The following is a 26,920-nucleotide window of genomic DNA, read 5'->3' on the forward strand; positions in this document are numbered from 1 at the left end:
CGAACAGGTGGGGCAGCCGAGTGACCTCAACATCTACTCTTCTTCTCATGCCCTCCCATCCCGCCATCCCGCCGTCCCTACTGACCCTCTAGAGTCGACGCAAGAGCGTCAAGATTGTATACCAACGACGATACGCTCCTCCCGCTCTTGCACGTCTCACAACAGAGGTAAGTCAGCCGAGTCCGTTCCGGTTCCCGGTCTGGTTGCACAGCCCTCTCGCAGCCCGATTAGCTAGCACCCGCCTCGTACCTTGGGATCTCACCATCATACCTTGCTTCTTTCTGTCGCAAATAAAGTCGCAGCCTGTTCATTCTCTCACTTTTGCTATTATTCTCTTACAAATCGCCTACCTCTTCTTCCTACGCCCACTCTTACGTCACGCCTTTCAAACAGCCTACACCATGGCGACCCAAGCCCACTGCGCATACTGCTTTGAAAGCCTGGTTGCGAGCCTCGAGAAGCGGCCCGCCCTGAGCCTGGCCCAAACCGAAGTTATGTGGAGAAAATTCAACGCTGGGATGGAAGATCGATCTGTTGAAGCAGCAGGCGCATCGTTGAAGCCTGCTGCTATATCACGCATCCTCGCCTCGCCATCTTCATCAAGCAGCTCTTCGAGTCTGCCAAGTGCGAGTTCTACGCCTAGCGGAGCTAGTAGCAGTGAAACAAATAGCAGCATGACAAGCCAAAACAGTAGCACAACCAACCTGGATGATAAGACGACGAGACAAGAGCAGGACTCAGACTACGACGAGGATGAGGAAGAAGAACACCCCTTATTCGTCACCTGGAATACCATCTCGCCAGGAAGCCACGAAAGGCGACTTCGCGGCTGCATCGGCACTTTTGAGCCCCTCCCCCTCTCCACAGGCCTCTCCTCATACGCCCTCACATCTGCCTTTGATGACACGCGCTTCCCACCCATCACCAAGCAGGAACTCCCATCTCTCGAGTGTGCAGTCACGCTTCTCACGAACTTTGAGCCCGTCGACGAACCCATGGACTGGGAGGTCGGCGTCCACGGTCTGCGCATCAGTTTCACAGACAGAGGCCGCCGCTACGGCAGCACGTACTTGCCTGATGTTGCGCGCGAGCAAGGGTGGAGCAAGGAAGAAACGATTGTCAGCCTGATGCGCAAGGCCGGGTGGGGTGGCCGCAAGAGCGAGTGGAGGGCTGTCAAGATCAAGGTTGTGCGGTATCAAGGGAAGAAGGTTAGTCTTGCTTGGGATGAATGGAAGGCGTGGCGGGATGAGGTCGATGAGTAGATGAAGCATGCTCATTAATCGGGGTGATGAAGTTAGAGAGTTTAATGCAGAGTAGTAGTATTGGCGTCATGAACATTTGGTCTTCTATTTTTTGCTTAGACAGCATCTCTTTTCTGGGATTTTATACTTTTCTCTATCTCCCCCTTTTGAGCGTTTACATAGAGGCTTCCTCCATGCGTATACATGCTAGATCATATGACTCAGGTGACCACATACCGGATGGTGGATAGAGTGGCATTACACGACGATTACCAACCGAGCTGGGCAGTGGAACACACCGATACGAATGCAAAAAAAACTAAATAGAGTTATGCATGGTTACAAGTGTCCTCCTTGCCGATGTCGGCACATGATGGGAGAAAAACGGGGCAATCCCGTTTTCTGATCTCTTTTTCTGTAGGAAAAAAAAGAACCACTTCAATAAGAAAAAATGTATGCATAACAATTCGGTCTCGTTACGAGAAAAAAAGCAACGCCGGTAAGGGAAGCGCGATGTAGTCGTAACAGCGAGTGGCAGGATATCTCTCGTGTCACACCGCTACAGAACATTTACATTCGTAATCACAAGTGCATATAGTTATTGGATTGTTATCATTTTTGTTAATTCTCTGCGCCTTCATTTCGTTACCCGCATCTCCTTATTCAACAAAGGGATGCTAGGGGTATCATTATGCCAAAATATCCATCCAAATGCTCCAGCCACTACCAATAAAACGGCCATTTAATTCTTCTTTTCCCTTGTCCATGCTCTACATCATTCACGCACATCTACATGACGTAGAGGAGGTCCGTGTCTGTTGTACCAGTCAGCATGTCTCCTCGGTTAACCATCAGGCCTACAAGACCTACTAAGCGGGTGACTGCAGCTTAATTGGGGTTTCTGTTGGTATTTGCCCTCGAGCTCATCACGGATGCTGTTAAGCAGCTGTACATAGCTCTGGTTGGGGTTCTTGCGCAGCGAAGTAATAAAGGCCCATGACATGGCACCTGTGGCTTCACCGCCAATACTTGCATCGGCTCTGTTTATTCATGTCAGTATTCCATGTCATGTACTCACCATGACGGCACAAAACTTACGAAGTCTGGGTATCCTTGGATCCACTCCACATGATGACATCAGCGGGGCTGGTCTTTGTCCTGAGGTTCTTCTTGTACACCTCGTCACCATTAATTGCCTTCTTGAACAAACTGGTAGCGCCGCCAATCATGCTGCCAATATCACCGCGCGCATAGCTCGATACAATGCCGAGCAATCCTTGGCCGGCTTCCTTGGCCAGGTTAGGCTCCTTGAGCACACCCTGGGTGGAGTAGATGTATGGGAGGTCGAGGGCGGAACCGGAGTGGCAGGAATCGAAAATGGCGGTCAGTCGGACTCCGGGTTGGAGAGACGCAACCATGATACGGTGCATCTCGTCATCAACAATGTGGCCAGCAGTGCGGAAGTCCACTGGGTAAATTACTTCATCGTAGCCGTCGTCCTCGTCACCGTCAAGGTCCTTTGTCTGACCGCCGTGTCCTGCATGAATGTTAGTATGTTGTTGTTGAATTTGCCAAGTTCAGCGCAACACACCTGAGTAGTGGAAGAACAAGGAGTCGTTTGGCCGTGCGTCCTTGACCAACCAGTGCATCGCTCGTAGAATGTTTGCCTTGGTCGGCTGGCTCATAGGATTTTGCTGGTCGTCGGTCAAAGTGACCATGTCCTCTCGCTTGTATCCAAAGAACTCGTTCAAGTATGTACTCATGTTCTTAACATCGTTGATGCATCCTCGAAGCTGGCCTCGCTGGCCAAAGTAGTTGATACCAATCAACAGCGCTTTCCTCCGACCATTGCATGCCGAGTATTGGTACGAGTAACCGTTAGGCGCGCCATGGCCGAAGTTCTGAGCGCCGCTGGGCGGTGGAGGAGGAGCAGAGTGGTTTCCATGCGTCCATTGGTTGCTGTTGACTGTGGGCATCATGCCTGTGTGCGACTGTCAGTTCTACCGTCTTGGTCCGGGTAGACTGGGAACTTGCCTGGCCGCGGGGGCTGCTGGGGAGCCTGTTGCGGGGGTGGGCCTCCATAGTTTCCATATTGCTGTGGTGGTGGTCCCTATACTTGTCAGTCTGTTTCTTCGGTTTCAATCTCAATATCCAATTTCCAAAATCCACCGTGAGTCTTGTTGTCTTCGCGACCAAGTGCTATACGTACCTGGTTATATCCGTACTGCTGTGGTGGAGGAGTAGGCTGTCCATAGTTGTTGTATCCTCCGTACTGCTGTGGAGGCCTGAAATACGTCAGCGGGTTGTCGAAGAGCAGCCAGTTGGTGTCCACTCACGGATGGCCGCCGTAGTTCTGCTGTGGCGGTGGATATCCTTGCGGGGGAGGACCGCCATAGCCACCTTGAGGCGGAGGTGCGCCGTAGCCACCACCACCACCACCACCGCCGCCGCCGTGATACTGCTGTCCGGGATAATACGACATGGCGAGCTAGGAGGAGGTGGAGAGTGGAAGTCTGGCGTGTCACAGTTCTGGCGGAGCGATCGTCGAGGAAATGCCCGATTGGGGGAGGATTGTGGTCAATGGTTAAAGAGGGATCGCCGCGGTGGGGGATGCTAGGTTGAGCGGGAAATGAAGAGGGTAGGGTGAGCCAGAGAAAGTTGCAGGATGCAAGGTGGTGTGCGGCTGACGGTTCGGTCGGCAGATGATCTTGGAGTGGATACGTAGGGTAGCGCGGGGCGGCGGGCTTGGTCTTTTGCTGGTACGAACACAGTAGGTAAGTAGGGATGAATGGCGAGGGTAAGGCCTGAGCTCTGACCAGCACCGACCCGAATTATTAACAAGCTTCCAAACCCCCTGGGCCAACTCGAGACATGAACACACACATGTATCTTTGGCGGCTTAACTTCGGTAAAGAAGCCCGAGGGAGGGGAGGCGGCAAGAGGAGCAGGATGAGGAAGAGCAAGGAGCACCAAGCAACAAACATATACTACTACCACGCCACGACCATCGCCTGACGAGCACAATATCGACCCAGGGACATGAATACCACCACAGCCACCCGACTACATGCAGTGGGCCCACGGCGCTTCCTCCCCTGGTGCAAGATGCGACTTGACTTGCATGCCGCTATCTCCAGTCCCATCTACCTGCAGTAACTAGCCATGTCCCAGGCATCTACTCCAACCAGAGCAAACCGAAACAAGCGTAGCCAACGACTTGCAACGCTTCGCTGTCAGTTGGCCTACCTACCTCAAATGCTGGTAGACTAAGTAGACTACGCCCATGTCATGTCCAACGTCCCGTTCCTCGACCCAGAAAAAACACCCCTTCCATCCAGCGCGATCCTACGTGTCTGTCACCACCTGCAAGGTCATACCCCAGTGCCGTGTCTCGTCCGACCTCTGCACTGCCATTCGCCCACTGTCACGCTCTGCTTAATTTGCACTTGTGGTGTGTGTGTGTGTGCGTGTGCATTGGGCCGCTGTCAAGCCTCCTTTGTGGCTGGACGTTGTAGCACACAAGGCGGAGCAGACGGCATCGCCGACGAGCGCGAAGCGAGCCTTCCGTTGGAACGATTCTGGAAAGCCGAGGGGTGGGTTGTGTTGCTTAATGTTTACCGACTCAGTGGGTAGCACGCAACTGGAGTGTTACCGTAGACATTGAGTCGTGTTCTTACCAAAGCACCCCAAACTTTCCCACTCCTTCTCACAATCCTCCTCCTCCTATCAAATCCCCTTCCACCCAGAAAACCTCCCAATTTCCATCGGCCCTTCTTTTCCTCTCGTCTCTCGCCCTACACCCACGTCTGTTTCCGCTCGCCTATTTCCGTTCCCCCCCTAGTCGATTCCAAACCTCCGTAGCGACGCTGCTGACCACCCCCTGTCCCTGCTACATTTCCATTTCCGCTTACAGATACCCGCATACACAACACACCCTTTCAACTCAGCTCCAGTTCCCAATCCGTCCACCATCCCCCATGCCAACTCACCTTTTTCATCCAGCCCTTTGGCAAGCACACGCTCTCGTCCGACCGAATCCAACTGCCGCACACTCTTCCTGCCCTCTAGCTCCATTCAAAAAACCTCTTCTAGGACGGCGCTAAAAGGGTCCAGCCCGTCTGGTGGCTTGCGCTGCCTGTTCCACATCAACGGCGAGGGCCGAGGGCTCGGACGCGTTTGCATCTGATTGGGACGTTTTTTCTTGCCCTGTACGAGTTCGTCCCCGTGGGTGCATGCTGCCTCTGTTTGAACCATCGTAGCTGAATGATTAGTCTTAAGCTAGTATAGCCGAGCGTTGCAATGTGCCCTACTCGATGCACTTGACCGACGGCGTCGGTCTAACCTACAGCCTGCTAATGCAGTCATCCATCATTTTTAGATCATAGACATGTCAGAAACATCTTGGGGTATCACATCCAGCTGTCAAGCGCGCGGGGGCAGTGGCTGTAGTAGTATGGGTCTCGCAACATGGGGTATATAGTATTCGAACAAAGCTTCTCTCGTCCCTATTGGCCAATCCTCATCCATATGAATAAACGCTCAAAGCAAACAGTACAAAAAATAGATACCATATATGCACCATCAACTTTCCCGAGTCCGACGCAATGCTAAAAAAAAGACAGGAATCAAAAAAAGATACATGGGGTCGGCGTCTCAATTCTAACAGCTCTAACGATCATTGTACGCAATCGTTTGAGAAAAAAAGAAAGCAGGAAAGAGAAAAGGAAGAAAGAGAAGGGAATCAAGAAGGAGAAAAAAAAAGAAGAAAACAAGAAAAACACATCGAAACGTACAAAATCGTACATATTACATTAAAGTGTTGAGGGGCTTCAAGCCACTGAATGCGGGCGCTGTTGTCTCAAGCTCGGTCGCGACGAATGGAGAAGTCGCAAACGCCGTACTGTGCACCTTAAAGGGGTAACTGTTCATAACAAGAATTAATCATCAGTATGCACAAAACCACGTGGTAATGGCTATCATGCATGTGAAAGGGTAGAAGGGGTAGTCAGGGTAGAACTGGATGAGGTTTCGAGTGGACAAGGCTTGGAGGCTTCGTTCGCACCATCATCCTCATTGAGTTTGCCACCCGACTCCTCATCCTTGTTCGTCTCGTCCGCTTCTGCTTCGCGAGCTTCGCGCTCGGCATAGATCTTCTGTTTCTGAGCTTGTGCATTGGCTAGAGTGTCAATGTACGTTCGGAACTTGACAATTTCCCGGAGAAGGTACTGCGACTTGCGCTCCCAGTTGGCCATGGCTTTTGCCGCATTGGGATGGCGAGGTGAGAACTGGTTTTGTTAGTCAACGGCAGCTCCGAATACAAAAGATACCAAGACTTACCGCTATGAGCAAAGGCGCTCTCAATTCGTTGTGATGGGACAGCTCGTTCTCAATATTCTTCACGTAATCAGTCAAGGCTCTGAGCTGATCCACTTCCATAAGAGTGCTGGCCATCATGCTCGACGCCGGTGGGCTCCAGTCAGAGAGGACAACCTTGTCACCAGGAAGCCTGGGTTTGGGTGCGCCAGTGGCATGGTCCATCGAACTACGAAGGGAGCTTGTGACACTCGGACGAGGCATGTGCCCTTGTACCGACGGCGTGCTGTCCCGTCGAATCAAGGCCGGGTTGATGACGTTTTCGCCCCATCCATACTCCATGCTGCTGACACCACCAGTCAAGGGTTCCTTGGAGAGACGGGCAGACCAGTAGTTGACGGTACATACAAATTCCCGGCAAATGTCAGGGGTTCCGACTTGGAATAAATGGACGGCGCCATTGGGAAGTGAAAGAGCGAAAACATGTGGCCTAGTCTTCGAGTATCCAGGAGGTGGCAGTGCGCTCGCAATCGTCTGTCGAAGTTGGAAACTGTCCAGGGCCTCGGCATTGTCCATCCAGTTACCACCACCTACGACACCACCAGTTGATGGTTTCGTTTTGCTCTTCTGTCTCGCTGCCTTAGAATTCATGCTGAAAGAAAACAAACGCATACAGCCCTTCTCAACCACTGCAAAGCACTCGTTCCAAGTACGGTCTTTGGCTTTCCGACCCACTGTTTCGAGGTGTCGTTTGTGCTTAAGAATACCTTCTTTCGCCCATGGCGCTCCAACAAGCTCAAGAGTCTCATCCTCCAAGAGAGGTGCGACACGAGAGAACTCTTCGTCACTGGCAATAGTCATGCCTTCCTCACGAATAATGGCCTGGCTCAGAGCATTGGCAAAGCCAATAGCTTGCTGGTAATCGCCATGCGCGAAATGAGAGCCAAGTGAATCTACTGACATTGATGTGCCAGTCTTGCCGTACGAGTACCGACTCCAAGTACTGGAACCAGCGGGGCTCCATACAGATTGATCGTCCAGACTTGTGCGGCTTGATGCGACAGTAGACGAAGGGTACAGTCTCTGTTTTGAGCGGTTCTTAGAAGCCCAGCGGTTACCCATACTACGCAAATCATTCTGTGATCTGCCTCGGTAACTGGTGTTGTCCGAAGGTGCTTTGCTAAGCACACTTGGGGTCCGACGTAGCATCCCAGTAACTGAAAGATTGTTATTGGAAGGCTGATGATGAACAACGAGGTCCGAAGATCCATGGAGCGGCAGGCGTTGTTTGCGAATGGAGTCGTAGAACTCCTTGAGGACTGTCTCAATCTGCATCTCCCAACCCTTCATGGGCCCATTGTAGGGCGTGTTGACTAGCGTGTTGGACTCTGACCCTGTACCGTCATAAGAAACCAGTGCTTCGCTACCGCTCTTAGCAGGGGGTCGAATGGAAAGTCGACTACGGGTCTTCCTAGCCTCGGCGGGCTCTTCAAAAGCAGCATCCCCAGTGAAGTTGGTGGCTTCAGGACCGGGAGAGTTTGGTTCCGATCGTTCGTTCCAAGGCAAAGAAGGCCTACGGAAATGGGTGGACTGCGGTCTTAGTGTTTCTTCGCCAGCAGCCTTGACGGCGTCTTGGCATACACGGACAACAGTGGGAAGCGTGTTGCGAACAAATTGACTGCGGGTCATTCTCGATTCGATGTCGGCCAGATGCAGATCCGTGTTCAGAAGCAAGATGGAATAACAAATAGTATGCACCACATCTGGAATGGGATTAATCATGTGTGCCCATTTGGATAGGAGGGTGTGTAGATAACTTACCGACTGCCTTGAAACCATGGTTGCTGTTGCACTCACACCAGCGCTCTGAAAGGCTCATGAGAATACGATCAACCTGTTGAGTTTCGGCTTTGAGGATAATCTTGCCGCAAAGATCACGCATGGCAGCAAGGATATTGAATCCGGTCCAATCGAATAGATCCATAAAGGCCTTTCGGGTTCGTGTGCTTGAAAGGGTGACATCTCCCAACATGGCAGCAGCCTGTGCCTTGAGACCAGAAGATTCGTCTCCGCTGTAGATTTGCAATGCACGTCCACGCTCCGCGTCAGTAGGTTCACTGTGCATCGAGCGGTCTTGAAGAGCCGCGGACATGGTGTCGGATTCAGAGTTTCGGCTTTCTACCTGTACTATGGGGAGTTCGGTTGCAGAGTGGAAAATCTCATTGGGCGTGGTTGGTGTACGGGTATCAGGAGAGCAAGGCAGCGACTTTTCAAGTGAGAGCTGGGATGAGCGTGTGCCTTCGAGTGGAAGTTTCAGGTCGTCAGTAGTATCACCGAGAGTATCCGGTATGGTGGTGTCGAGCCATACACGCTTTGAAGCTGCACTCCTCTTGCCTGACGAGTAGACAGTATCTGATGATTCGGTAATGATCCAGCCGTCGTCCTCGACTTCGGATGCTGACTGTGAAACAGATCCGTTTCTCGAAGTTGGGTTCTCATGGGGTGATAGTTGGTCGGGCCGCTGATCATCAGCCGGCTTGTTCCTTCCCTCTGTCTGTTTGGGCAATGACCAGGTGGGGCCCATGCTCGCTTTGTGCACATCATCTGCACCGCTGCATTCTCCCGTTGGTGTTGCACGACCACTCTGATCCTCATTACCGCTGCTACTATCCGCAAGGAAGCTGTCTTCTTGTGGAGCCAGGGCGGTTGATTTGCCGTGTTTCATTTTGAGTTTCAGCTTGGGTGTATTTGCACTATTCAAATGAGAAGCCTTGAATTGTTCATGGCGAGATGCCGGTGGCGTCTGATCGTTGCCAGGAGCGTCAGCGTTGACCGTGCGGACAGCCGCGTCCTTGTGGGGCTTGTACGTGGGAGAGAAGCCCTGTGGTCGCTCGCTGTCTGCAACGTCATCACCGGACTGTTCATCTCTCGGGATTCTGTCTCCGGGGCGTCCTGACTCATTCAGGTAAGGGTTCATAACCTTGCGCAGACTGCTTATACCTGGACTGGGTTGCGCAGGTAGCACTGGTCTAGGCGGCGGCGAATGCTCAAGATTCATGACCGGGGGCCTTGTGTTTTCAGAAATTGACTTCTTGCGACGCCTGAAGAAAGACGAGGGCTTCTTGCCTAATGTTGGTGGCTGTGACAGCGGTTGCGTGTCTGCATGCGAAGATGACGTCGCGGTTTGGGGTGCCTTTGCTGACGTCTTGGTCTGGACGGGAGCTTGGCTGCTGGTGTTTGGTGTTGTGCGCGGTCGGTTTGCCGAGTATATCGAATTGACATCTGCGGCTTGTGGTCTGCTGTGTGTCGGCGTTGACTCGGTTTGCGACGCGTTTGACAGAGGTGGCGGGTTTTGCTGTTGCGACTGGGGCTTTGCAGAGCCTCCGCCAAAGACACGGCGGAAGAAGCCAGGTTTGGAGGCTGCTGGGGGTTGCGGAGGAAACAATGGTACTCTAGCAGTTACGCCCGATGATGGTGCCGATGAATCGTGCCAGGCCGGTACAGGGGGAAGTTCTCGTAATCTGCTCGCGTTGACGAACTCCTCCGCCTGTGCTCGCATGCTTGGCCCCGGTTGACTTTTGTTTTTCCGCAAGGTCTTGTAACTAGTGTTTGAGTGGACGCTACCTCTGCGTCCGGGCCTAGGGCCCTGTGTTGCTGCGTACGGGGGTTGCGGGGGAAGTGCTAGCGGGGACTGAGGCGCTTCTTGGACCCTTCGAGGGCCAGCTGGAATGGTGGGCTCAGGTGCTGCGTCGTAATCGTCGTGGTAATTCTGATAGGCGACCCTGCCTCTGTCCAAGACCGACTCCACTTTGAGGGGTGAGATGCGCCCCCGATCACTTGCATGGCTATGATCAAAACTCGCAGAGCGCTTTCCAAACCCAAGCCGCTGGTTGCCCAAGACACCAGACTGGCCAAAATCCATGCTCGAGGATCCGCTACCCATGCTGCCCTTTTTGCTGCCCCCTCTCAGATGTCCAGCCTGCCCGTATGAGTTGTTGAGTTGTCTGCTCGAATGAATGTCTCGTGTGCTCCCCTTTCTCGAAATGGGCATGCTAATGTTGTTGCTGCTGTTGCTTCGGCGCGCGCGAGAGTGGTGCGCGGCGTATCGCGAGTGGTCGTCGGGGTCGTAGTCGGAGGAGCGCGACGATGTGTACGTGTGGCCTCGGTGGCGCGCGCCGGGAGGGCGAAAGGATGTGTCTCTCAGGAAGAAGTCGTCTTCTCCGTAGCCTTGGTAGCGAGGCCCTGAGCTGCCGCCGAACAAGCCTCCTGAAGAGAATTGATCCAGTGACAGAAGCATATTATCCACGACCGAGTCTCTAACACCGGCCTCTGTGAATGACAGGTCATGAGAGTCGCGCACGGGGTTGTGCTTTGCGTTGTCGCTTAGGCGGTCGACTGGAGTCGCATCGTCAAAGAAAGTCTCCTGCTTCGGCTGGTTGGTGTTGAGCGCCCTCATTGATTTGTTCGGTCGGTTTGTCCTCGAGGGACCTGGAGGTGTCGAAGGTGGCCCGTCAAGGTGCAAGTGGTCGGCCATGGCTCGATGCGACGAAGCGAAGATGTCGGGGTGGTGCAACCTTCCACACTGGAGCAATGGAGCATGCTCCGGGGTGCCCTGGTAGCTTTCCGCCCAAGAGACGGGAACGATTTGGGAAGCCTTGAAGCACTTGGCGTGGCAGCAGATGGCTCGGCCCAGAGAAGTTAAAGCTCAGTGGCGGAATAGAGCGTGGATACGGCCGTCGGGTATCGTCGTCGATGTCGTATACGCAATGTATGTACAAAAGGCCTGCACAAAATGCTAGGGGCGAATCAAGGCGTGTTGCAATGGCATGACACGCGCAGCAAACAGTCGGTCTAAACTAAGTTTACGCTGAGGGTTGCGGGGGGTGCTTCAGGGGGTCCAAACGGTCGATGTTCTCGTGGTGTTGCACGATGTAGCCAGAAACAGCCACGCGCAAGCACTAACAGGTACTGGGGGCCCAGCGCGCATACAACGGCGTCGGGGGCCGAATCCAAAGTAGGCCGTGAGAGAGGAAGGGGGGTCCACAGGGTATAAGTTGTCTGGGATAGTAAGTAGTAGAACAAAGAGCCGCGGGTGGTGGTGGTATCGCGACCAGAACCGCAGTTGGAAAAGAAAGGGCCGTTCGCCCCAGGGCAAGTTCCAATGCAGGAGCGACGCAGACTAGGAGCTTTTGAGATGGAGGTGCAGGCGATCCAAACCTTGTCGTGGCATCCCTGACCATCCGTCGAACAGATTCAATGGACATGGTCGCGGCCACGAGTCAAAAAAGTCTTGGGAGCAAGCACGCTCTGACCCGCTACAAGGACGACATGCAAATACAATCCCCGGCCTCCAAATTGCTCGCTCGCCAGTCAAGAGGGCGTACCACCTCCTGGCACAGACGGCGGAACCTTGCAGGGGGTTTGAACAGGGGTCTCAACCAGGTGTAATAGGTAGACTTTGCCTTTCGGGACAGCCCATACTGCTTAGGTTTCTTTTGTTTGTAGGCTCTCTTCTCGCGTGCGCGTACTTACTTAGAAGCCGACCGGCCGCCCCTTGGCTCGGCAATAATTAATACTAAATATGCATTTAAAAAAGAACCGTCTGGCAGTCCAATTGTCGTGATTGGATGGTAGCACGAAGCTACTGGTAGCTCACCTAGGCGCTCGGCAGAAAACCGCCGAGCTCCGAAGCTCAAGGCCCTCTTGTTCTAGAAGCCATCTTTCCATGGCTAATACAACAACATTTGGGATTGACCTGTCTGTTTGGTTCTGCAAACTTACCTATCCGAGCTAGATAGGTTCTCGCGTTGCTTTTGTGTGCTTCACGTCAATTTTACAAGCTGAACATGCATGTCTAATGTATAGCTTCTGGGTCTAGCATCAAAACAATCCAACAATAGAAACTCGCACGGGCCGTACAAACAAAACATGGTTGTAGAACAAAACTATGTTATCAGATGGTAGGGTGTACCTATCCAGAGAACACCTCGTAGGGGAAAAACCAATACTTGGCTACATTATATGTACTCTGATCATCGACCACGTACTGGCTGGCAGCTAGTCTCATCATCATCAAACGCAATGCATGGTTTCCCTGTGTCACTTTGTCCAGTCAGCACAAACGTCTCAATACTCCGTACTATCGGAATGTCACCCACGGTAGTCCATTGTCCCAGTAGGCCAGTAAAGTCACATGTGAAATCATTACGCTTCCAGACCGTGGCCGTCAATACGGACTAGGTGACGCTAGTACCTGTATGGATATAAACTATCCAAATATTTAGAAAATCGACCCAAGTCATAGAGGCGGGGTTATAAAATGTAGACGCATATTAGTCAAAGAAGGCAGTACATTGTGTGATCGACTGTACATAGATACAAGAAAGCGAGTGTACTTAGCCTTTTGCAGTCTCTTGAATCCTCACACATCAGCATATACAAGACTCCATTTGGCTTCATCATACTCAACCGTAGTGCAATGCATGTCAGACTAATCCACAACTACGAAACCATAAATACACCCCGGTAGGTTTCAACTATGGAAGACAAATATATGTAAGCTTGCTACTTCGACAAGTTGGAAAAGTTTCCGTCGGGTCAGCGTCGGTGCGACTGGAATTGCTGACTACTTGGTATTAAAAGCAGTAATATTAGCATATAAACAAACATATAGCGGTGAACGCAAGCAAAAAAAAAGACGACATCTAGAACATATGCATGCGAACACCTTACTACTACCTTGTTCCTGCCAAGACAAGTCTCCAGTGTTCATGGGCAAATACCATGTGTATCTCAGTCACATTACCACCGCCTTGGCAACAAAATACGATATGAACATGAGCAGAACAAAAGACCCAGTTACCAGGAAGCAAGAAAAAAATGCCAGTGCTCCCAGAAATCCTCCCAAGCAGTCATCTCGGCGGGCGCGGTCACAAGCCGATAGCGCCGGCTGATGGACTTATTGGCCGATGTACGGGGATGAGCACCATCCATTGAGGCGGGCAGTCTTCCTGAGTCACGCATCCCAGCGAACACGCAATATTACTTACGACAGGTATACCGAACAAACCGTCCCGGTCGGGAAGGATCACGAGAGAGGGGAGAGAGAGGGAGTGAGGAAGGGCAGACACACCTAATATCCCGTCAGGCACACGACCTGCAACCAGGCGTGCATGGTCTGAGACGATGGCTCGCGCCTGAGGGGCCTTGCAACCCGCCCCCTCGTTCCGTTCTCCTGCATATCTTTTGTTCTTTCTCCACCAATTCCTCTTTAGGCGCCCCCTGCGCTTCGTTACAGCCGTGTGTATTTTCTTCTTTCCTCGCAAATCCGTACTTTTAAACCACGCCAACCATGTTTGTTTTCTGGGGGGGCGCCTGCACGAGCGAAAAAGAGGCTTGCATACAAACTTTACCTTGCATCCGATTACTTGCATTTTTATGAATTGCGAAATAATTAGCTCAGCACAAATTTCGTCCCTGCGGATATCTTAACAAATAAAGTGCTCCGTCATCCATAAACACAGTGTGACTAGTTCATCACACAAAACAAGAAGGATACTACTGGCCAAAACCACCCTTGCAAGGCAGATATTGACAAGGTGATTACTTTACAAGCCCGGCACAATACATCCGAACCTGTAAAAGGACCCACGTTCTTTTTTACACATGCTCCGGTATACGCTGCAGGGAACATCCCTTCCAACACACACACACACACACACACACACACACACACACACACAAGCACAAAACATGACAGCCGCACTCATATCCATCACCACCTTTTTTGCATTACAGTAACTGTCTCTCGAATCCCCCCCACGTGATGTTATTCTTGACACTTTTTTTTATTCAGCCACAAACCCTTTAGTTTTCATTCTCGGGTCGGACAAAAAAAGTAATAATTTAAATTCCCACATTTGCAACTTTATTGCGCAAGAAAGCTTGGGGGGTTGCGTATGTGTGGGGGAGAGAGAGAGGATCGGCAACATGTTCACTAGAGCAAGCCTTTCCTGATCGTCATAATCTTTTCCATTCCGCTAATTTTACAACCGTCCTTCCCTGTCTGAGAGTTAAAAAGTGGCCGCCGACCCTTCATCGTTCCAACATCCCGGACGGGGGCCGATTGGCGAAAACTTTATATAGGTGATGATATCACTTTCCTTTTGTAAAAAAATCCCTCAGTTCGTTTCCTCTTGGGGAAAACAAGGCACAGATACAAAAGTGTTGCAAGGCTTGGTTGTTTACATAAAGAGATGCACACGTGACGAGTGCTTCCATATTGACATTTTGTTATGAAACAAAAAAGCAAAAAAATAAAACGACAATCTTTTTCTTCTTTCTCCTGTCTTCTATGGTTCACTCGCAAGAAACTATATGCATAGGGAAAAAAAGGTCTTTCGCTCATATGAATACTGGCTTGACAAAGTAAAATAAATAATGCACATTAAAAACCAAAAGGAAAAGGAGCGTGCTAATGGTCATGAGCCACGATTCCCGCCAATGATGGATGTAAACTTGCTGATAGACAACATGGGGAAAACGTTCGTCACGCGTGGTTCTAAGTGCAAAGGAAATCATGTTCTTTCAAAGGATCGAGGTCCCCTGGCCCAAAGGTTCCCTCTCACGGGCCGCGACCCCTGGAAATGCCCAAACCTTGAGGCGCTGGACCATTCTTTTCCCTTTCACTTACACTGCTGCGCCTGCCTGCGATGGCCGAGATACTCTCACTGCGCGAGCTATCCATGCTTCTCCTCATGCTACTGGAACTTGACCTGCGTCTGGCCCGTCTAGCTTCATCTGGATCATGGGGGTTTAGTCCGCTGGCTCGTGCAAAGAGATTGAGGATGTCCGTAAGGCTGATGACTCCACTGAGTCTGCCTGAGAGGCTAGCTCCAGGCATAGCTGAAATTGCTGATGCCGAAATGGACGGGGCAACGGCTCCTGTAGCAGCAAGGTGCGTGGGTGCCGTAGAGGTCACTGGAGTTGGACCGGCCAAACCAGGCAGCGGCGTGATTGGTGAAGGTGGGACAACAATTGCGGGTGTTATTGCGGGCGTGGAAGGCCCTGATGAGGCAGGTGATGGTGCATCAACGATCCACATGCGGTGTGAGCGGGTAGCTACCAGCTTAGCCACCGTATGTGCAAGCGTGCTGTATGGGTTTACATGGAACACAGGAAACGAGTCTTTGCCGTCATTCACACCCCGTTCAGATAGGATGACGGATATAAAGTGGATGCAGGATGAGCGAAGTAACGGAAGTGATGTGGACTTAGTCAGGAGCTATCGATATACTGTTAGTCACAGATGCAAAAGGCCAGAATCCTCAAAGCTTACCCGAACATCGACTTGTGATATATTGCCAATAACATTGTTCTGTGCATCGAGGACTGGGAGAGACGAGACGCCTTCGTTGTTCATAAGCTCGAGAGCTGCCGCCAAAGGTTTATCTCCACTGTTTGTCTGGTCAGCTCAGAGACATTGATAAATGCCACGGATTCTCACTTGATGGCCATGACCGTCTTTGACCCAAGATCCAAGTCCTTGATCAGCTGCGGGTAGAGCTGGTTGACGGCTGGAAAGCTCGATCGATTCTCCCAGAAGAACTTCACTAGTCTCAACTGTGTGAGAATTCCAACGACATTTTGTGAGCCTTCTTCAACAACGAGTATTCTGTGTATACCACTGCCAAACACTTCAATCGCCTTGCACAGGTCTGTATTCTCATCAAGGGTGATCAACGGCTCCTTGTTGCCGCCAACCTCTTTGACGTCCTTGAGGGGAATGGGCTTGCCCTCTCGACCCTTCCTTGCAAGCTCGTCGAATGATGCAATGTCTCTCTCTTCAGGTTGTGCAAGGCCGACTACAAGGAGAAGGTAGGCATTCAGATCGCTGTAATCAAAGGTCCCGACCGCATGTCGCGAATTGGTATCTTCGCGAAGGAGGATGACGTTGGGAGCACCGTTCTTGACGAGTATCTATGCATATCAGTATCGAGCGTGCAACAAGAGGATGCAGCCATGTTCCTCACACTCGTAGCATCCTCGACACTGGTGTCGTACTCGACAAACCTGACCAGCTCAGGGTCGACAATCTCGCGAAGACGGACAGTCTTCCAGTCACGTCCTTGAAACTTGGAATCGCCGCCCTTTGTTGGAGGGTTGTTGAGAAGCTCTTGCAGGGCTTGTTGCGTGAGGGAGGGCTGGCGTGATGCGCGCGGTGATGTGGGGGCTCCTCGCATATGCTCAGCAAAGCTTGAGCGGTGCGACGAGTGTGGACTTGGAGCAGAGCCCATCTTGAGAGCAGGCGGAGCGTTGCGGCCTATGGATGAGGTGGAACTGCTGAGGGAGGCATTCTTGGTGTCGGCGCTGTGGTTGCGTTCTGTCATGGTTGCGACGCCTGCGTGTCGCGTATGGCGTATTGCGTACTTCGGGATGCGGGGCTCCGCAGCAGGAGTTAAGAGTTATGTCGGTGTGGAGCAGAGAGTTATATGCCGTCAAGTATGCATGTGCTCAGGACACGGCGATACTAGTGTGAGACGACAAGTTATCGGTTGTTCTACAACAGAGTCGCCGCATGTGAAGCGGAATCAAAGTGGGCGGGGGACGCTTGCCCGCAGTTGCAATGCCCGCAGCTGCTATCTCCTATCACCAGCTGCAGGCGGAATGCGGGGTTGCCACAGCACTTTGCAAAAGTGTTGATCGCCAACAGGCGTCAAAAGGGTTTTTTTTTCATACAGTCAATTCAATCGGACTCGCTATATGCTTCCTTGTTTCAAACAAGCACAAGCTATTTTCAATAAGCATGCTGCGTTGTATTCATACTGAAAATGTGAAAAATCATCAAGACCGCCTGCCGTAGCCATGACAGCATTCCAAACTCCCGCCTGAAATCATAACCCAACGAAAACAGAGACCCTCCGCCTAGGCATCCTTCTGCTGCTCAGGCGTCAGCGCGTCCTGGTCAGCCTGGCGTTGTTGCATGCGCTTGCGGATGGCGTCTCCTGAGGTCGAGTCGCCATCCCGGCCACTGGTAGTAGGCCCATCGCTAGTAGTGTCGACGATCTTGTCGTCGTACGTCATGCCATTCATCATGCGTGCTTCTTTCTTCTGCTGCTCAGTGCTCGACATGGTCTGCGTCGATCCCGCGCTGGGAGGGACGCCGACGCTCGACATAGGGCTCGCCGGGGTCTGGTCCCTTAGATAGCCAGGCAATGCGCTCGCTTTGCCCACAGCCGGACTGCCGAGCTGACTGTTGTGGCGAGCTGGCGTCCTCGCGCCCTCACCAAAACCGACCAGAGAAGCCGCCTCGTCGCTGAAGCCACCCATGCTTGAAGTGTCCATGTCCTGATCCTCGCTCATCCGGTCTGGCTCATACACATCGCTGCCGCTGGCCCAGGTTGTGCGACCACCGACAGATCCAGTGGCACTAGCACTGCCAACGGTACTGCGCTCGCGGAACAGCTGGGGTTGGTTGTTTGCGTCAAAGTAAGCTAGAGGGTGGTTGGCTGCGACACCTGGGTTGAGTCCTTGGGAAGAGCGGCCAGAGACTGCAACCCGCTCAAGGCCAGCCAGACGTGAGATGCGATCCGCGCGCTCAGCTTCAGCTGGATTGCGATGGTGGGGAAAGTGGCCTCGATGTCCGTCCTTGATGGCAACAGTAGACAACTCAGACATGGTAGTTGTAACGGAATTGGGTGTGCCCCTGTGTGCATGGTATTAGTCGACTTTGTCAATACTCAGCCCCGCCGGGGACATATGATGTCTTACGGAGCATCGCCTGGAGTCTCGTCTCCAGATGGCGGCGGCGGCAGATTGATCAGCGTGGGCGCATTAGCTGTCATTGTGATTGGGAAATGTGAATTGACGTGGGTATTTTTTGAGGATGGTATGGAGGTTAGGAGAGCAAGCACAGCTTCTGGGCAAGTAGTTAATTACAGGGACGGCCGGGCCCGTGACGGGTGACGAATGACGTAGCGTGTACCCAAGAAGCGTCGATTGAAGCAGAGCAAGCAAGCATGGACGACAGTAGGCACGCTCGTGAGGCGAAAACCTGGCGTCATACCATGTAACCTAAGTACATAACTCCACCCCTATTCAACTGTAAGCTTGGGGCAGTACAATCTCCCCGCCTCATTCTCGAGTCCACAAGGGCTTGTTCTGACCGTTGGCTGCGCACTTGGACGCAGGGTCCTACCCTAGCGTCTCCCCGCCTCTTGATTGGCTACCAATGTCTTGGAACTTTCTTCTCATACGTAAGTACACGGTACATCCTCTGCATCTACGCTGCACATTATAATCTCGAACTCTATCTGCATAAGTAGATGCTAAGCTTTTGACAAGCATGCCAATCGTGACAGTTTCAATTATGCAACCATCGAACCTGGCAATCCAAGCGCACCTCTACCGTAGCCATCCAAATCGGTCGGGAAAACTAAGGTAGCTTATTCATGAGCAACACTCGAGCTGTGCAGAGACCGTGGAATACTATAAATTGATAGGTACCAAATAAAGTAAACCCCTCACGCAAGGGTATCGATCGCTTGGTTTCTTCCAGTAAAGCGGGGGTGTTTCCTATCACATTTCGCCATACGAGCACCGTTTTCACTCTTCCATCACCATACACCAAATCAAACGGCTGATACTTGAGCAAAATTCATTCTGGGGTTCTTTTTGGGGTATTGGAGAGAACCATTCCGCACTCTCCAGTTCTCTCAGATATTTAAACAGACATATGTCAGCCACGCCGCCTCACTATACTTCCTCAGTTCATATCTTCATGCCTCTTTACGCCTCATATGCATCAGTCATGGTTCATTCTCCACCAGCTTAATTTAAACCTTGTTCTCAAGCCTGCGCTCATCTCTCAGTTTGACCAGCTTCTCGACAGCCTCATCAAGCGGCACGATGACGCCACGCTGTTGAGTCTCTTGGTCATCGCGGTTTCTCCAGTTGACAGCCCTCGCCTGTTGCTCTTCTGCACCGACAACCATGATGAAGTTGTATAGTGCCAACTGTGCTGTGCGGATCTTCTTTTGCATAGTGTTACCGCTAATGTCGATGTCGGCGTGGAAACGGTTCTTGCGGAGCACAGCCTGAACTTCCTTGACATAGTCGTTTGCGCTCGGCATCACCGGAATGACCATGACTTGGCGAGGTGATAGCCAGAAAGGCCACCTACCCGCGAAGTGCTCTGTGAGGATACTGGAGCTGTTTAGTGGGAATGTTCTGATCACGAATGAGCGTCAAGACTTACGCAATAAAACGCTCAAAGGAACCGTAGATAGCACGGTGAATCATGACGGGCCTTGCATAACCTGGTTGTGGTTCCTTGGGGTTTTTGGCCACAGTAGCATCAGTAGCTTCTGGCTTCTCCTTCTTCTGGTCGGCCTGTTCGACTTCTTTCGGCTGCTCCTTCGCCTTTGTAGGAACGACCTCAGAAGTCATGTACTCAAGTCCGAATTGGATAGGCAACTGGAAATCGAGCTGAATAGTAGCACACTGGAACTCTCGCTTCAAAGCGTCCGAAATGGTAATATCGATCTTGGGACCGTAGAAAGCACCATCACCAGGGTTAAGCTCCCAAGCGCCACCACCCTCAGCGGTAAATTGATCCAAAGCTTCGGTCAGCTTCGCCTCGGCCTTGTTCCAGGTCTCGATGTCACCAAGGAAGCCCTCAGGACGTGTACTCAACTTCAGCTTGAATGTGAAACCAAACTTTCCATATACAGCTCTTAGGAAGTCGAACAGCGCAGAGATCTCCTCCGTGATCTGATCTTGGGTACAGAAAACATGAGTGTCATCTTGCTGGAATCTGCGTACACGGGTAAGGCCAGTAAGCGCACCGCTGGCTTCATTCCGATGTAAGATACCAAAGTCAGCCATGCGAATAGGCAATTCTCTGTAACTACGCTCACGGTGCCCGAAAATCAAGCAGTGTCCAGGGCAGTTCATGGGCTTCAGAGCCCACTTCTCCTTTTCGACATCGAAAGTGAACATGTCGTCTGCGTAATGTTGCCAGTGACCCGAAATTTTCCATAGTGCAGAATTGAACATGTTCGGTGATCCGACTTCCTGATACCCACGGTTCCAGTATTCTTCGCGCAGAAAGGCTTGTAGTGTGTTGTAGATGATCTGACCATGTGGGAGGAAGAAGCACGAACCAGGGCTGTACTCGTGGAAAAAGAACAATTCTTGTTCCTTTCCAATCTTGCGGTGATCGCGCTTGGCAGCCTCTTCAAGGAACTTGAGATGTTGCTGCATCGCATCCTTGTCGGGGAAGGAAACACCATAGATACGTTGCAGACTGTCGTTCTTGGCATCACCCAAGAAGTATGATGCGGAATTCTTCATGACCTTGAACTGCTTTATCCGTCCAGTGTGCGGTACGTGGGGTCCTCGGCAGAGATCAATTAGCGGTCCGTTTCGGTACACAGTGGTGAAGCTACCGTCGGGAATCTTATCCTTGATGATGTGCTGCTTGTACTTGTTGGACTTGAACATCTCAAGCCTAAGACAAGTTAGACAGATTCGCCGCAAAAGAATGAAAAGTCTTACAGATCGTCCTTGGACAGGGTCAGACGCTCGAAGACCTGCTTCTCCTTGACAATGCTGTTGACAATGGTCTCTAGCGGTTTGTGGTCGGCGGGATCAACGGCAGCGTTATCGGGGAGGGCCATCTGTAACATAATCAGCAGTGTCCTTGAAATTTTGTAATAAAACAGACCTCATAGTAGAATCCATCTTCAATAGGAGGACCAATGCACAGGTCGCATCCAAATCTGCGTTCCGAGGCTTCTCCTAGGATATGCGCGCTCGAGTGCCAGAAGACTTTCTTGCCTTCAGGGTCGTCAAAAGGCAAGAGCTCAAGCTTGCAGCTCTTCTCCAGTGGTCGTTCAAGATCCCAAAGTGTCTCTTCCGGTGTTCCCTTGTCCAAACGCGCGACAACGGTGCGCTCAAACAGACTCTTGGAGATGTTTCGCGCAATGTCGGCAGGACTGGTAGACCATGATTCGCCTTCAACAATCTTGCCGTCTTCAAGCGTAATGGTGATTTTCTCTGTTGCAAAAGCAATGAGTCAGCACTATGCAAAATGGTCTCGTGTCGAAGTGACGAGCGTACCGCGGGGCTTCTGGGCGATTTCTTCGTCGTACTTTGCCTTGAGTTTCTCACTGGGACGTGATTAGCATGGATTTCGCAAAACTCCAAGTACCACTTACAAAATCTTAATACGATGGTCTATGTAGGCTGGTGCAGGGTCAAGCATCAATGGACGACCATCGCCAGCATCACCCTTGGCCTTTTTCTCCTTCTTCGGTTTCGGGGCCTTGTTTCCTTTTTGCTCGGCCTTCTGTTCGGCAGATACGGCCAGGTCTTTCACTCCCTCGACGGCCGAGTTGACGGCATCTTTGATTGCGTCCGCCATGTTGTTGTTACTGCCGAGTCTCAAGCACGCGGGGCGGTTTTTGTATGTATACAGCAGTGGTGAGTCAAGCACTGCACAAGATGAGGTGACTCAGAATGGGATGCAAATGCGATGAACCTTGTCTCAAGTAGAGTGTCTCCGAACCAGTCTGGAGGGTCAAGTCCGGATGCAAAGCAACGTCCGACTCATACACAATTTCAGAAAGGTCCACGCCCACGACAGCCCACTTGGCCTTGGCAGGTGCATTTGGTGGGGTTATGCGGCGGCAGGATCCATCGGCGAAACGTGAGACCGATTGGCCCTGACTTTCCAACTTCATTTTCAGTTCGAACTTTTCGCGAAGCTCTCGAACAAGCTCACCTTTCGCGCACCGACCACTCTCAACACAACAGAAACAATGGCATTTCGCGGAACTCCTCGTGGCGGTCGCGGCGGCGGCTTCGGCGGACGTGGTGGATTCTCTGCGCGTGGTGGTATGTGGCACGCTCAGAGCTGTGCAGAATTTCCTAGCTAATGCGCCACAGGACGCGGTGGAATGGGAGCTTCTTTCGGACCCCCAGACACTGTTGTTGGTAAGAAGAGCACCTTGATGCGAAAAGGCTCGAGCTAACTCTTTGTAAGAAATGGGAAAATTTGTTCACGACTGCGAAAACGAGATGTTCTGCGAATCGATAAACACCAAGATTCCCTACTTCAATGCGCCAATCTACCTGGAGAACAAGGTACATATGTTTCGAATCTGGAAGCCAAGGAGAAAAAAGGATTGACCCATCTGCAGACGCCCATTGGAAAAGTTGACGAGATCATGGGCCCGCTGAACCAGGTCTACTTCACCATCAAGCCGCAAGAGGGCATACAAGCAAAGTCATTCAAGGCTGGCGACAAGTTCTACATTGGAGGCGACAAGCTGCTCCCTCTTGACAGGTAACGTGGCTCACCTGGCTGTCCATCTAGTGCGCTAACAAAAATAGGTTCTTGCCTAAGCCCAAGCCTGTTGGCGGCGTTACGAAGGTCAAGAAGCCCGCTGGCGCAGGTCGTGGAGCACCACGAGGTGGTTCTCGCGGCTTTGGAGGTCGCGGCCGTGGAGCACCGCGTGGACGGGGTGGACCCCCTGGACGCGGAGGCTTTGGTGCCCGTGGTGGAGGTCGCGGCGGAAGCGGTGGTTTCTCAAGAGGCGGTGGACGTGGCGGTGGTGGCTTTGGTGGACGTGGACGAGGAGGATACTAAATGCTTCGGCCCGGGACGACGATCACCTCACGCTGGAGAAGCGCTGCCTTTTGCGCTGCCGTTTCGGCTCGAGCCTACGATTACCCACCGATACCATGATCATTTGTCGGCGTTTTGGAGTTGCGATGGAATTACTGTACCATGTCGAAAATATGGCGCCCTGTTGCGGACACTTTGAGATGGATGCGCGGATTGTTATTTTTCTAGCCAAATTACTCTCGATTTTACAAGCAATCGCAAAGACGGGAAGTTGAGAAGCACTGTACGTGGTGATCATGGTTGACTGTTGGGGTTGAGAGAGATGGCGCCACATCACTGAAATCTTGAGAGGCACCAGATGCCGAACTTCTGACATGTCACCAAAACAACTTTACAAAGAAGCATGTGGGATTGCGCATCATTTCATTTTGGAAGTGGTCATTTGTTGTATGCTGATGGTTTTCACCGGCCACTAATTAACCTACAATCAAAGACGCGGGTGACAAGACGAACTTCGGTAATTCCCAACATGTGCTAGAATAAGCAAAGCATATGCGTGCCGTGATGTCAACGTCACAGCTGTCGGATGCTGCGAAAGACCCGAGACAGTCGAAAGGTTGGGCTTTTTTTCCGATGGAGCTTCGTGCCGCGGCCAATAAACTCATTGGCGACGTGCCAGCCATCCCAGCCCAGCCTCCTCAATGGGATCGCGGCGGTCCGCGGAAGCATCAACAACAACAGGTTCTGTAGGGGCTCGGACGACTTTTGTGTTCCTCTTACTGTGTACACGGCCCATCTTTCCCTGCCTTTCTTTTTCCTCCTCAGTTTTGCTCCTTGAAAGGGGTCTCCTGGTATCACCGAACTCTCCGCATTCCACCCCGCAACAATACCGCCGTGTCTGAGCCGCACCCTCACGTCACTCATTCGCTTGTGCCAATTCCCCACAGCCTCCGTACGACAGCGCGCAAAGACTCGGAGACAACGCCGTGAGAGACTGGATATCAACAGAAAAGAGGCACATCTGGTCAATTGCTGGACAGGGGAAGAGAGATTGCGACGCTGCCAAGTCAGTTTCCGGATAACCGACGGTAAACAAGGCAACGCAGCTCCACACCTAGGAATACCATTGCAGCTACACGAGCGCAACAACCCCCTCGCCTTGTGCGACCCCAACTGAACGCAAATCCATCGCAAACCACGTGTGACAAAGCCTCAAGGCTCAAAAGATCGAAAAAATGGCGCGCGCAGGACACTCAGGCACAGTCGTCGGCTCGGCGATAGTAGTACGGGAAAAGTACTACTGGCCAGACTTACAACTGAACATCTGGACGATAGTTATGCTAGCAACAGCAGGGCTAATATTGGGCGTGAATGCGCAATTCATGGACATACAGAATCGAATGGGTTTGGGAACGCCATGGTATGTGAAAGTCTACTACCTATTCTCAAGCAGCAAATGCAAACAACCCTTAATTCTCCCTAGAGACGACTGCTAACCCGAGTTCCATATAGGATCATGCCGTATGGTGTCACGGTAGGCACTCTCGCTATCATTTTCATCATTATCGAAATCATCTACATTGCGCAACGGAAGCTCCTTCCTGGCGTCATGATGTTGTTTTCCTTCATCCTGCTCGTCCTCTTCCTCGCCGGCGTCATTGGAACTGCGATACAACTCTTCGCTGGACCCAACATCAACAATCAATGCAATACCTATGTGTTCAACAACGATGCAAGGGGACCCACCATGGAAACGCTAGCGTTTTTGCAGCAGAGGAATATCTGTAAGTAACCATACGTTCTTTTCGAAAGATGGGAGAGACTAACCAAGCTGGAAATAGGCCAATGCTGGCAGGCCCAATTTGCATTCTGGATCATCGGAACGGTGTTTCTCATCTGGATGATGGTCATGGCCAGCCAAGTCAACTCCAACACCTACGTCAGGTAGCAGGATGTTATGGTATTGGCTGTTTTCTTTGTTATTAGAAATATTTCCAAACCTCTTTGCATGTTATGCTTTTTTTCTTCTTCCTTTTTATCTACAATTCATGCGCCACGTGTCTATGAATGAATTGATGGTAAGCATGTACCATGTAATCTGGGCGACAGCAACAGGGAATGCTGAAGTGTATAAACGATGAACGAGATACCATTGGATTGGCGCACAGCAGCGAAACGAGCGCATTTGTGTAGGAGTAACAGTACACCTAAATGTTAGCAATAGGAATGAAGAATGAGAATGGATGTCTTGAAGCATAGCGTGGAGCGAAATACGAATACAAGTGCCAACCCAACCAAATTGGTACTTGCATCTAATCAGCAGCACACCTGCATGCGTACACCTTCTAGTTCACATTTCTCCCGTTCTCAACCTTGCTTAGATGGTCATATGGAAAAAAGCCCCCCTCCCTTGTTCTCGTACCTACATAGGGACCTGTGACTCAAGCCACTAACACTCAAGCCCCCTTAGCAACAACCATCAGATCAGGTCGCCAAGTTTAAAGGGCAGCAATCGGGCGCAAGTGAGAGCATGACAGCTGTAGTCAAGGCTGAAAAAAGTAACATGGGGTATACAATGCTAATTATTGGGAACGGGGGTGAAGGATCAGCATGCCACCTGCCCCTTTCCCTCTCCCCGTTATCTGAGCCAGCTGTACTTGGGTGTAGATACAGCGCAAGGAGGATAAGATGCAGGATGCAGGGACTTTTCTTTGTCTCTGTCCTCTTTGTTATGCGTAAAATAAGTTACACATGTTACCACTACAGCGAAGTAGTAATGTAAGGAGGTTGCGAAAGGGTGATACCTCAGCCCTTGAACAAGCCAAGCGCTCGCGGTAATACGAGTACTCCCGAAATCAGCCCCCCAAAAAGGGCAAAAAAGACTATCTATCCCCATAACTCAACACAACTATACCTACCTTTTTTTCCCTATCCCCGTCACCACCATCCCAAAACAGCCTGATTTAACAAAGAAAAACAAGACAAAGCTCAAGCCAGTCCGCTGCCCCCCTTCTTCTGTTCTCGCAACGAAAGAGGTCCGTCCATCACCCAGCCGACGCGACCGAACTTGTGACATTTGAGACAAAACAACGACACCATGACGCCTTGATGAGATAATGGAAGATCCGCACCCTCCACGGCCACGCCCGTTTTTGTCGTTTCCGCCAACACCAATTATAGTTAATGGTACCATTACGAACTAGACCGCACGCCCAGCTCAGCCGACCCCCAACCAAACCAAACCACAAAAACCCACGCAAGCACACGAAAAAAGGCGTGCAAAACAGGTCAAGCGTCAAACATGCCGCGCCACGCACTAGATCGTCGATCCGCCCTATCCTTCCCTCCTTCCCCGCTGTACCTAACCCGTAACAAGACCCAACCCAACCCACATCCGGGAAAACCCACAACACACGCAGCCGCCGGGCAATTTAAATTACGATACGAACGTAAATATTACAGCCATGTCACCATGGTTCTTCCTCCATCCTTGATCCCGTAACTATACTACTTGCTTATAGTAATTCCCCTCTCCAACCAAAGGGGGCATTGGATCTCTGTTTCCGCTTTTTACCTTTTTTTTATCATGCCCCCCCATGCAATATGACCTAAAACTGCCGTTACCCGCTGCCCGCCCTTTTTTTTCGACATGGAAATGAGACTAGACTGAGTGAGGAGGAGCAAACAGCCTTGAATTAACACTCATTACATGCACACACACACACAACCCCCCCCC

At 51.5% G+C, this 26,920-nt stretch overlaps 9 protein-coding genes across 9 annotated transcripts; 3 read left to right on the plus strand and 6 right to left on the minus strand.

Annotated features, from left to right (window-relative positions):
* Nucleotides 1-401: 401 nt before the first annotated feature.
* On the plus strand, nt 402-1,262 carry COCVIDRAFT_85993 (hypothetical protein; the record flags this gene model as incomplete). The annotated part of the gene is made up of 1 exon (XM_014706328.1): nt 402-1,262. One exon carries the CDS (start codon nt 402-404, stop codon nt 1,260-1,262), a length of 861 nt encoding a protein of 286 aa, XP_014561814.1.
* Nucleotides 1,263-2,085: 823 nt separating this feature from the next.
* COCVIDRAFT_86119 (hypothetical protein) lies at nt 2,086-3,217 on the minus strand (the record flags this gene model as incomplete). Its single annotated transcript, XM_014706329.1, has 3 exons — nt 2,086-2,281; nt 2,340-2,778; nt 2,833-3,217. The coding sequence occupies 3 exons, from the start codon at nt 3,215-3,217 to the stop codon at nt 2,086-2,088; spliced, it is 1,020 nt and encodes a 339-aa protein (XP_014561815.1).
* Nucleotides 3,218-6,217: 3,000 nt separating this feature from the next.
* Nucleotides 6,218-11,088, minus strand: COCVIDRAFT_85736 (hypothetical protein; the record flags this gene model as incomplete). The annotated part of the gene is made up of 3 exons (XM_014706330.1): nt 6,218-6,526; nt 6,579-8,317; nt 8,376-11,088. 3 exons carry the CDS (start codon nt 11,086-11,088, stop codon nt 6,218-6,220), a joined length of 4,761 nt encoding a protein of 1,586 aa, XP_014561816.1.
* Nucleotides 11,089-15,177: 4,089 nt separating this feature from the next.
* Nucleotides 15,178-16,942, minus strand: COCVIDRAFT_85876 (hypothetical protein; the record flags this gene model as incomplete). The annotated part of the gene is made up of 4 exons (XM_014706331.1): nt 15,178-15,837; nt 15,892-16,009; nt 16,060-16,532; nt 16,586-16,942. 4 exons carry the CDS (start codon nt 16,940-16,942, stop codon nt 15,178-15,180), a joined length of 1,608 nt encoding a protein of 535 aa, XP_014561817.1.
* A 535-nt stretch (nt 16,943-17,477) lies between these two features.
* COCVIDRAFT_85697 (hypothetical protein) lies at nt 17,478-18,397 on the minus strand (the record flags this gene model as incomplete). Its single annotated transcript, XM_014706332.1, has 2 exons — nt 17,478-18,258; nt 18,324-18,397. The coding sequence occupies 2 exons, from the start codon at nt 18,395-18,397 to the stop codon at nt 17,478-17,480; spliced, it is 855 nt and encodes a 284-aa protein (XP_014561818.1).
* Nucleotides 18,398-19,387: 990 nt separating this feature from the next.
* On the minus strand, nt 19,388-21,978 carry COCVIDRAFT_11847 (hypothetical protein; the record flags this gene model as incomplete). The annotated part of the gene is made up of 6 exons (XM_014706172.1): nt 19,388-19,757; nt 19,810-21,063; nt 21,111-21,232; nt 21,280-21,611; nt 21,675-21,724; nt 21,773-21,978. The coding sequence occupies 6 exons, from the start codon at nt 21,976-21,978 to the stop codon at nt 19,388-19,390; spliced, it is 2,334 nt and encodes a 777-aa protein (XP_014561658.1).
* A 535-nt stretch (nt 21,979-22,513) lies between these two features.
* On the plus strand, nt 22,514-22,906 carry COCVIDRAFT_85810 (hypothetical protein; the record flags this gene model as incomplete). Its single annotated transcript, XM_014706333.1, has 3 exons — nt 22,514-22,550; nt 22,600-22,700; nt 22,757-22,906. The coding sequence occupies 3 exons, from the start codon at nt 22,514-22,516 to the stop codon at nt 22,904-22,906; spliced, it is 288 nt and encodes a 95-aa protein (XP_014561819.1).
* A 321-nt stretch (nt 22,907-23,227) lies between these two features.
* Nucleotides 23,228-23,482, minus strand: COCVIDRAFT_85748 (hypothetical protein; the record flags this gene model as incomplete). Its single annotated transcript, XM_014706334.1, has 1 exon — nt 23,228-23,482. The coding sequence occupies one exon, from the start codon at nt 23,480-23,482 to the stop codon at nt 23,228-23,230; it is 255 nt and encodes an 84-aa protein (XP_014561820.1).
* Nucleotides 23,483-24,419: 937 nt separating this feature from the next.
* COCVIDRAFT_85668 (hypothetical protein) lies at nt 24,420-25,132 on the plus strand (the record flags this gene model as incomplete). The annotated part of the gene is made up of 3 exons (XM_014706335.1): nt 24,420-24,604; nt 24,697-24,968; nt 25,026-25,132. The coding sequence occupies 3 exons, from the start codon at nt 24,420-24,422 to the stop codon at nt 25,130-25,132; spliced, it is 564 nt and encodes a 187-aa protein (XP_014561821.1).
* Nucleotides 25,133-26,920: the final 1,788 nt, after the last annotated feature.

This window comes from Bipolaris victoriae (genome assembly GCF_000527765.1).
Source record: "Bipolaris victoriae FI3 unplaced genomic scaffold scaffold_4, whole genome shotgun sequence".
Lineage (NCBI taxonomy): Eukaryota > Fungi > Ascomycota > Dothideomycetes > Pleosporales > Pleosporaceae > Bipolaris > Bipolaris victoriae.